The sequence below is a fragment of the Zea mays genome, chromosome 1, assembly GCF_902167145.1.
Source record: "Zea mays cultivar B73 chromosome 1, Zm-B73-REFERENCE-NAM-5.0, whole genome shotgun sequence".
Classification (NCBI taxonomy): Eukaryota; Viridiplantae; Streptophyta; class Magnoliopsida; order Poales; family Poaceae; genus Zea; species Zea mays.
This window is the reverse complement of record NC_050096.1, coordinates 305,358,460-305,369,285: the sequence shown is the minus strand read 5'-3', so window position 1 is coordinate 305,369,285 and position 10,826 is coordinate 305,358,460. Positions and strand designations below refer to the sequence as shown.

Below are 10,826 nucleotides of genomic sequence, written 5' to 3'. Positions count from 1 at the left end.
ACAATGCACTACTGGCCTGCTATTCGTTGCCATTAGTAGCTCGCATTTCATATTGGAGCCGATGACAATTCTTCGTTGTCTCTTCACAGACAATACTTGCACAGCAATGATTACCTGGAAGAAATCCGCCATTGTTACAATGGCTATTTACGATATCCCAGAAATAAATGAAGACCCAGCAGAGTGGATACCGGCACTCTCTCTCAACATGTTGCGGGTTCTTAGGAAGTCGAGCATTGTCAATGGCTACACTGGAGGATAAAAACCTTTCAGAAACCCCAAGTTTCATGTACATTTGTATGTTTGCAAAACTGATTTAATGACTCCAGGCAGGATTTATTAAAGCAGTAGCAGGGTGCTAGGCTGTTTGCTGCATCTGCTGCAATCTGGTAGCATACCATCTGGGTTAAAGCTGGATGATTAATCACAAATTGCAGAAAACAAATGTGTTCCAAACCAAGTGCACTGAGCATTTGGACATGGATTGCCTACAACTTTGGTATCTCCAGCTTAACATTGCCTGAATTGTACAGCAAATACTATAACATTTTGATTAACTGTATGTCGTGCACTCCTGGTTCTAATTTCTTTTCTCTATGAGCACATTGCTTTCTCTAGAGTTTCCTGCAGTTCTCCACTCTTGTATGCCTCTGCAAAACATACCGTGAAGTTAGCACTAGCCATTAAGATTGCTTCGAATGTTGAGATAAACAGCAAATGCAAATATCGTGTGTATGGAATTCGATTTCTGACTACAGGAAAAGTTAATGAATACATGCATCTGCAGGTGTACGTGCAGTGTTTCCTGCTTCAATGCAAACATTGCCTTTGCAGCTTGCACCATATCTTTGTGCTCTTTCTGCATTCTCGTGGTCACCTTTTTTTGTTTTCTTGAACATGCAGGAGATTTGCATATCTTTTTTTATTAAAGAAATAACTGTCCCACACAACACAACCCCCTTATCTCTCTAGAGCCCCTAAGGAATGACAGTAGACAGGACTAATCAGGTTAGTTCTAGCCAGTTCTAGCCCCTAAGGTGAAGTACATAAGACTGTCTGCAGCGGTTCCCTCTAAATTTCTTCCCCTATATCACTTTTTTGCGTCACATTATCAACATTTTATCCCCTATTTTTTCATCTCCCGCAGCGGTTCCCCCTATACCCCACTACAACTATAAAATATCATTATCCAACCCTATTCATCATCTATTACCATTTTTTCTTCACCTATTAAAAAGCATCGTACGAATGAACAGTGGTTGGAGGGGCGGCGGCGTGACGTTTGCTGTGGCGGTTTCCTATTCACATCTGCTAGCTAGAGGGTCTTGTAGGGGACGCGGGACGCCGTTGCAGCCGTAGGGGGCTCCTGTAGCCGCCAGATCAAGGGGAGGGGGCGGCCTGCTGGACGCGGCTGCAGACAGCCTAAGCATCACATTTTTTTACCACTGTTGTCGATGTCCTGCAGAGACCCCCAAGACCTAAGATTGATTGCCTTCCCTCACATTTTTTTTTTCTAAAGCATCCAGTCTTGTACGTTGGCTATCTATTTTCTGAAACCATCACATTCTGGGGTGAAATAAACCTATAGCATCAACTCTATAGTCTATCTAAAGCTTAGACGGCACTGCAACTATGCAAGTATCTAGGTACATCCACAAGCAGCAGCATTTTCAGCAGCACTAGTCTCAAAAGATAGATCAGATACTGTTCGCATGTCTCCAAAAAGCAGATACTAGTGCTGACCTCTTACAACCATGGTAAACAACAGGGGTGGCTGACCTTCTATAGACAAAACAAATTGGAAAATTGGAATCTACAAAGAAGAATGAAGTAATGATTACAAATACACTAGGTATTTGTCTGGTATTTAGAAGACGCCCTTGCTGTTTACAAAGACACTGATCACTAATCTGTGCCAATGGCCTGTGACTATTTAGAAGATGCTTTTGCTATTTAGGGTATGCGGCATGCGCAATACAAACTGCAAATGCTCTTATGGGGGACACTGAACAAATGAGAATAAATGACATGCCACTAAGAGTTGTGTAAGAGTCTCAATTTCCATGTAAGAGTCTCAATTTCCAATGGAAGCAAACATGTTTATAGGCACTTGAATAGTGTATGAGTCGAAACTTCCAAAGGAAACGAAATTTTATAGACGTTTAAATAGTTACATAAAGCTGTTCAGTTAAGCATCTCTGACACCAAATGCCTAGCTTTTTTATTCACTTTCTCTTGTCTCTTCCACAAATAAACCATAGCCTTAGCTCCCCCCTTCTTTTGTCCACCACGGTAGGATTAGGATTATGCAGTAACTGCTGAGAAGCGTTTTTCATGGCCTTCAGAGACACCTCCAGGCCTACAATTAGATTTACCAAGAGAATAGCCATTTTGGATTGAATATGTGTGTGTGACCCAACCAGGCACTAGCATGGAGTATGCCTATGAGGCCCAAAGCTCGCCACTGATATTTTGTGCAATCTACCATCTTGGTGATAAACATCCTTAAATGTCCAATTAGTGTCTTTACTGTGTGCAAAGATTGTGATTAAGAAAGAGAAGGATTTGTGCCAGTGACTTCCTCTTAAATCATGATCCAAATGCCCCTTCACAAAAAGTTAGGTCTCTTAAATAATTTTAGTTAAAAAATGAATAGGAATATTATGATCCGATCCTAATCCGATTCTATGTTTTCTGGTCGCTCGACCAGCTAGTCGAACTGGGGGACCGACCAGCGACTAATCTCGATTAGTCGTCGACTAGGTCCGACTAATCGAGCTCTGGTCGACCTGGTCGTTTACTGGTCGTCCTGTTCATCCAGGAGACCAGGACCTATGTATATACTATATAATATATACTATTATACTATATAGTAAATAATTATATAACTATATAGTATATATGAACTTCATATACTATATTATGAAGGATAGGGTAAACATGACATGAATTCAGCAATACTGAAAAGTGAAAACAGCAGAGAAACACTTACTAGTTATTAATACTACAAGTCCCAGATACCAGATACAGCAGAGAAACAGCAGAGATACTAGTTATTAATCTGGATTTCTGGAGTCCGTCGGTGAAGTCTGGAGTCCGTCGGTAAAGTCCAGAACTTGGAAGTTGGAAGAACTGGATTCGCGCGTGCTGGAACTCGGGATTGGAATGGATTCGCGCGTGCTGGATTGGAAGTCTGGAGTGGATCAGTGGACTTTGGAAGCCTGGATTCCAATTTCCAGAACAAGAACTCAAGAAGAGCCGCCGAGCAGGTAGGGAATTAGGGAAATAAAGAGAAGACAGAAGAGGCGGCTGCCGGCTGGCGTTCCATCTTCAGTAGAGACGGCTGGCGTTTCAACTGCCTGTAGTCGGGCCGCCCGCCAAAAAAGCCCACGAAGCCAGGAAATCAAAAAATCTAGGTCCTAAACCTAGTCGCCCAGAACCGGCTAATCGAGCGACTAATCGGCCCTAATCGTCGACTAGTCGGACGACCAGGGCGATTAGGTACTCTAGTCGAGTCGGCTGCCTAATCGAGCTCTGCTAACCGACTAGCCCGACTAATCGCGACTAATCGCGATTAGTCGGACGACTTGAAAACACAGATCCGATTTGATCCTTAAAGTTTGTAGTGTAAAATCTAGAGCCCATTACCACCCCTACTTCCTCTACACCCAGGGGCAGAGCCAAGACTGTCTGAAAGAGGTTGCTTTATACTTGTGTTCTACTTAGATCAGTCCTAAAATGTTTGAATTTGGCTTCCCAAAATGCTTTTAGCCTTCCTCAAAATACATGTAGTTCTTAAGCACTCGCTGACTCTGGGGGTGCTACAACATGGGCAGGCAGCACATACCCTGGCTACACCCCTGCCTACACGGGCAACCAGAGTTTTACAACCAAATCGTTACTGAGATAGAATATGTGCTTGTGATATGCTCCAGACTATACCTTCAGCACAAGCATACTGTAATATGCTCGAAATTAGCTAACCATGTATGGAGCTTGTACCGATCATCTGTGAAATCTATCATGTTATTAGTGAGTGACTCCAAAAGTGTCGTATCAGTGAGAGACTCCAAAATTGTTGTATTAGTGGATTAGGATGGCAGACAGGCAAATTGTTGAATCAACAGGTCAGATTCCAATATCATGGGATCTTGAGCTCAGTATAAACGTATAGAAATTCCCGCCTCGAGCATCTGTGAATGAAACGAGAAAAATATAAAGGAGTTTACCAACGGTGATGTCACATCCACCGAAGAACTCGCCGTCGATGTAGAGCTGCGGGAAGGTGGGCCAGCTGGAGTACTCCTTGAGCCCCTGCCGGAGCGCCTCGTTGGCGAGCACGTCGAGCGTCTCGAAGGGCACGTCGAGCGAGCGCAGGATCTGCACGACGGTGTGGGAGAAGCCGCACTGCGGGAAGTCCTTGGTGCCCTTCATGAACAGCACCACCTTGCTGGATCCTACGACCTTGTCCAGCGTTGCCCGCATCTCCGGGCTCATAGCCGCCAGGCACCGCACCGACCGGCTGCGCTCCGGGGGTGAGAGCCACGCGCCACGCCTGAGAGCAAGGCGCTGGGCCGGAGCAGGAGGAATCAGGGAGAGCAAGGCGACCCTGGCAGGCCGCGTCCGCGTCGAGAGCGGGAGCGGGACGGCGGTCCCGGCGAGAGGCCTCGCGGCCGTGGCGGAGGCAGCCATCGCGGTGCGCCGGCGGCGACGGATGGTACGGAGGCGCGTTTGTGGTGGGCTGAGGGCTGTGGACGGGAAAAACGGCTGTGGGCTCCTCTAGTAGAGCTAATAAATTAGCGTTTGGTTGAGCTAGCTAATAAACTAATAGTTAGTTATAAGATAGCTAACAATTAACAGTGTTATTAACGGAGACTGTTTCAAACTAAACAACTAAGTTTTAGTAGCTAACTATTAATTTTAGAGGTTCCAAATAGAGCCTAAAACCGTTCGATGGAAAACACTACATATATATTTTCACAATTTCATTTAAAAGTTGCTAAAACAGATTTAGAGGTGCTTTCAGTTTTACCATACGAGAAAATCGGCTTTTAAAAAAGCTAGTTTCTAAATCCACTTTTTTTTGTTAAGCTTTTGATTTTTAGGGAGCAAAATCCAAAACCAAAAGCCATACCAAATATACAGTTAGGACGGCATGGAATAATTAATTAAACCAGTAATAATTATTTTTCGTGGCCGTGGAGGAGGAACGGAGGAAGGGTCGTCGAAGGGAGTCGAGCCGTCGAGGCAGCAAGCCGAGTCGATACCGGAGCGGCCCATGGGCCATGTATGGTGTTGTCTTGGGCCGCAAATCTGTGCCTTCCAGTCCAGCGTGCCGCACGGTATGCGTCTGCCGGCCGTTCTCATTCCCCTCCAAACTTAAAGCCCTAAACCCATCTTGCTCCCCCCTCGTCTCCACTGCTCTGCTGCTCCTCGCGCCGCCGCAGCGACGTAATGGCTTCCGCCGCGGTGCTCCGGAACGCCGGCTCCCGGCGCCTCTTCTCCTACCCTACTCTCCGCGCCGCTGCGATATATGTACCTTCTGCGCTACCCGATGCGCCCGCGGCGGCGGCAGCGCCGGCCCAGCCGCCACCGACGGCCGGGACCCTCTGGGCGAGGTCTATGGCCACCTTCACGCGCACGTGAGTACTCCTTGGACCAGATCCGTTCCGTGCCCCTATTTTCTCGTTCTAGAATCACTCATGAGTTCACTTCCATTGATCCGTGCAATTCAATATCCGTCTATTGCTTCGTGTGATTCACTTTGCAAGTCGTGTCAATCTGTGGCAGGAAGCCCCATGTGAACGTCGGCACCATTGGGCACGTCGATCACGGCAAAACCACTCTCACTGCTGCCATTACCAAGGTTGGATGTGTTATACTGTTCCTGCTTCACATCTCGCTTCATTTCCAAACGGATGGGCTGATTCTATGGCGTCTATTTCCTCGTTATTATAGGTCCTGGCCGAGGCAGGGAAGGCCAAAGCCGTTGCTTTCGACGAGATCGACAAGGCTCCGGAGGAGAAAGCCAGAGGAATCACCATTGCGACAGTTGGGTCCTAGCACGTCTCCTATAGTTGTGCCAGACCGATAGAGCAATTCTCTTTATATTTTTTATTCTTCATTTACTGCCCAGTGTTTAACCATTTGGATTGTTTTTAGGCTCACGTCGAGTATGAGACGGCTAAAAGGCATTATGCTCACGTTGATTGTCCAGGTCACGCAGATTATGTCAAGGTTTATACGAATCAAGATTTTTTTCTTTCTCAAATGCATTATTATTATTTTAGTAATGAAGGTTGTTTGCACGTCAAATTGTGAAAAATCTATTGAAAGCCACCATCTAGAGCCATTACATTCCTTTGTTTATGGTCCAAGTCTTTTTGTTTTTGTGAAAATGGTAGAACATGATCACTGGAGCTGCTCAAATGGATGGTGGTATTCTTGTCGTGTCAGCTCCTGATGGCCCGATGCCACAAACTAAGGAGCATATTCTTCTTGCCCGTCAGGTATGGAATGCTTGTTTCTATTGTTGTTTAAAATGCTTCTTTCAGGCTCTGCTTGTATAGTCTCGACTTGATCAGATAAACATGAGCTTTCTTTTTAGGTTGGTGTACCTTCCCTTGTGTGCTTCTTAAACAAAGTTGATGCTGTTGATGATCCAGAGCTTCTGGAACTTGTAGAGATGGAGCTTCGGGGTATGCTACCATTCATGTCTTGACATCATGTTTAGATTCCTGTATGTCTTCTGTATTTTTTAAGGTTGTCTTCTTGGTCCCCCTCCCCCTCTTTTTTCTGCAGAGCTCCTCAGTTTCTACAAGTTCCCCGGTGATGAGATTCCGATCATCCGTGGGTCTGCGTTGTCTGCTTTGCAAGGGAACAATGATGAGATAGGAAAGAATGCAATTTTGAAATTAATGGACGCAGTTGATGAGTACATCCCTGATCCTGTGAGGCAGCTTGATAAGCCTTTCTTGATGCCGATAGAAGATGTGTTTTCTATTCAGGTGAATTTATTTATGAGCTATCACTACTGCAGTATGCATTAGCTATTCAATTATGATGTTTGATGTTTCTTCGACGTTGATTAGGGATACTAGTTTTGTTTTTCTTGGGCTACTGGGTCCATCAAAACTTACCAAGTCAGAATACTTTTGAATTATGGCTATAGGGATGCAATGCAAATATGCAATGAATTAAAGTGGTGACCCAACTAAATGCTGAGATTTTCAGTACCGCTGTATTAAGCATTGTATATTCCCTATTTGTGTGAATAAATGTTTCTATTCAGCATCTTCTTTTGTTAAACTAATTAAGATTGCACCAAGAACAGTTTAAAGTTTGCATAGATTGACCGCTTGCATTTGCTGTTGAATGAAAACACATAAAAGTATTAGTTTGTGTTGTTTGAAATAAGGTTGTTAAAGAGATCACTGGTAAATGTGTTGCCATGGAGATTGTGTCAATATATGAAAATGCATATATTTTATCGGATTAATAGAAAATGAAAAGGAAAAACATTGATAGGACTGTACTGTCAATCAGGTCATATGCTTTTTTTATATTTAGTAATTATTTGTGTGGCGGCCATTCTTGTTTCCAGTTACATACTGTACAACGAGGATTCTTCTTGTTCTTATATTCCTACTGTCTAAGAACCAAAGGGTTGTTTCTAGTGACGCCGTTGGGCAAAAATTTGGTTACCCAGTCCCCATACCTGAAAATCATCCACCCCGCTTTATCCATCCCCAGAACTAGTTGATAATGCCCAATGGGCATGGATGACCCAATGCGTAAGCAGTGACGGCTATCATTACCCTCACCGCAACCACCGGCTGCACCATGGTCTTGTTGGACACTCTGCTGTGCACCTCCTTGTTGCAAATTAGCCTGTGCGCAGCGCAGGGACTAAACACAGATGCTGATGTGGGTGTCCACAGCCACCTTCAAAGCCTGCTGCTGTTGCCACCGTTGTCAGCTGTCACACAAGCGCTCGGCGGCGGCCAGGGACTTAGACAGTGGCGGCCCCATTAAACAGGGGTGGCACTGGCAGGCAAGTGGACAGTGGACATCTGCAACTCCATCAAAGGTATCAATGTCTGGTGTTGGCGTGACTTTTGGCAGAAGCACCTGTGCCGGCATTGAGGACTTGAAACGCCTTGCCGCCCACTTGCTGCTGGGGCCCGCTGCTGTCGTTGTCGGTGGCGACTGGGGCCTTGGTTTGACAGATGTAGATGGCCCATGGTGCTTGGTGCTGGTGGCTGCAGGGAGGGCCGTAAGCAGAATAGACCAGGTGATTGGGGAAGCGGGTTTCCCATGTTTTATCTACCCATACCCAATTTTAGATGGATAATCCATACCATACCCAAACAGAATGGGTATGGATTTGGTTGAAGGGTAACAAATGGCAACATTAGTGATTTCAGTAGACATTCTTTATTATACCATATTTGTGGTTTTGTGCTCTTTCTGACATGTTTTGTTTTCTTTTAGTATTTTAAAGTTTTTTCGTTTTCATTTACAATTTCCTCCCTTGTGCTGTCATGTTCTTAAAGTAAACATGAATTGAATTGCTGATGGAGCTATTAGGCATTGCAATGCAATATTGGCCATTTAATCAAATGTTTTTTTGTGAGGGAGTTATTATAAGTTTTTAAGTAGCCTGTCTGATCTGCAGGGTCGTGGAACTGTTGTTACTGGGCGTGTTGAACAGGGAACAATCAAAACTGGTGAAGATGTTGAGATCTTGGGTTTGGCACAGGTTAGATCCTTTTTGAACTGAATTACTGCATGTTTATCCTAGTTTGTAGTGTTTGAAGTACGGATTGAATGAGTTTGTGGTTTATAAAATTTAGTATGTTAGTACTCCTTAATTATAAGGTGTTTTTGGCTTTTCAAGATACATTGTTTTTATTGTGTATCTAGACATAGTGCATATCTAAGTGCATAGCAAAAACTATGTATTTAAACATGGAGCTCTAACTTAGTATACAACCTGCCATTTCCTTGACTGTCTAACTTTTGGATGATTTATTTGTAAATGTAAGGCAATAACTAATCACAAGAGCAGGAGGTTCTAATATTTCTTTTTCTGGTTTAGTACCCACTGCACCTATATATGTTGTGACGAAATATATTATTGGTTGCAGACTGGTCCCTTGAAGACTACAGTTACTGGTGTTGAGATGTTCAAAAAGATACTGGACCATGGAGAGGTAATGATTCTGAAAGCATATTGTGTGAGGCTTTCTATTGATCCAAATTATCATACATGAAACTTCTTGTGTACAGGCTGGTGACAACGTTGGCCTTCTTCTCCGTGGTCTTAAGCGTGGTGATGTTGAGCGTGGCCAGGTTAGATTTCCTGAATTCGAAATTGTCTGAGAAGTTTTTCGAAATATTCATTGAACTGTTTTGCCTGGAAACCGCCTTGCATTTGATGGTACATGGTTGCGTGATCACCAAACAAATTATACAGTTCTCTTAATCCTGATCCTCTGTATGTTCCTCAATTTCTGGGTGTCCAATATCGAAACTGAACGATCTCGAATGTTGACACCCTGTCGTTTCCTACCGTTTCAGGTGGTGTGCAAACCTGGTAGTCTGAAGACATGCAAAAAGTTCGAGGCGGAAATATATGTCCTGACAAAGGATGAAGGTGGCCGGCACACTGCCTTTGTCACAAATTACAGCCCCCAATTCTACTTCAGGACAGCTGATGTCACTGGAAGGGTTGAGCTGCTTGGGGAGATGAAGATGGTTTTGCCCGGTGACAATGTAACTGCGAATTTTGAGTTGATATCACCTGTTCCTCTTGAACCTGGTAACGATTACATTCTCAATTTCTTTCGACAGTATAGAACTATAGACCAGGTCTTCTGACAACATGCTGTTCTTCGTGATGCCATTGCACGCTCCAAGCTACTTCTTTTCATTGAATACTAAAGAAATTCATATTGGATCGTCAACTCGTGCCTTTGATGCAGGGCAAAGATTTGCGATTAGGGAAGGAGGAAGAACGGTCGGTGCTGGAGTCGTCTCCAAAGTTCTTAGCTGATCAGTTTCCACTTTCTTCTCCGTAGCAATTCAGTGAACAAACGAGTGTTGATATGTCCGACCGGGTTAGAAACGAGCGCAAAGCACCGGGTTTTCTTTTGCATTTTTCTTGGAATGCCTGAGCAAAGGCAGAGCTGGCCTGGCCAGTGGCCACCATTTTATTGTTGAGGCGTGGTGCTGTGTAACACCACGGTTAGTTTGGTTGACACGCAAGTTGGGCATAACTTTGATTGAATAATACTAGTCTCATCATAAACATATTTTCTAGCAATTTTGTCATGTCGGTCTTGGAGGCGCTTTGTCAAGTCCGCAGAAAAAAAATGCTGGTTGGACTATATATGTGTATGTATTTGTGATGTTTACCGTCGCTAGCTTCTGATCTGGTGATGCGAAATTTTAATGGCATGGATATTATCTATTTGTTTTCGAATTTGATTCGACTACAAGGACTAAACCCGATCCGTATCTGAGTCCATGTTCTTTAGTATCTGATATGTATTTGATATTTATCCGTATTCATAAAGTCATAAAGTTGGATATGTATTATGTTGATACTGTTTTAAATATTAGCTGACATAATTTAATAACATTTGTATTCGATGTGAATCGAAAAGAAAAAAATGTAAAAATAAACACGGAACGACTGTTTGTATCGGTGCTGGATAGATTTTTGTGGGATGAATTAGTACATTATCTTTTTACTCACTTTTTCTTTTGGTTTATGGAATGGAATGAATTAATCCATTACCACCTTATTTTTTTAGTTACTT

The 10,826-nt window shown here is 43.8% G+C and overlaps 2 protein-coding genes across 2 annotated transcripts; one reads left to right on the top strand and one right to left on the bottom strand.

The window, feature by feature from the left end:
- Window positions 1–447: 447 nt before the first annotated feature.
- Window positions 448–4,765, bottom strand: LOC100284171 (uncharacterized). Its single transcript, NM_001157067.2, is given in 2 exon segments — window positions 448–650; window positions 4,230–4,765. Coding segments are annotated over 2 exon segments (519 nt in total). The 5' UTR covers window positions 4,693–4,765; the 3' UTR covers window positions 448–594.
- Window positions 4,766–5,434: 669 nt separating this feature from the next.
- LOC100273405 (putative translation elongation/initiation factor family protein) lies at window positions 5,435–10,309 on the top strand. The gene is given in 12 exon segments (NM_001147842.1): window positions 5,435–5,642; window positions 5,791–5,866; window positions 5,959–6,051; window positions 6,163–6,237; window positions 6,405–6,509; window positions 6,608–6,698; window positions 6,802–7,007; window positions 8,678–8,761; window positions 9,150–9,215; window positions 9,292–9,354; window positions 9,583–9,823; window positions 9,987–10,309. Coding segments are annotated over 12 exon segments (1,359 nt in total). The 5' UTR covers window positions 5,435–5,454; the 3' UTR covers window positions 10,058–10,309.
- The last annotated feature ends 517 nt before the right edge of the window (window positions 10,310–10,826 follow it).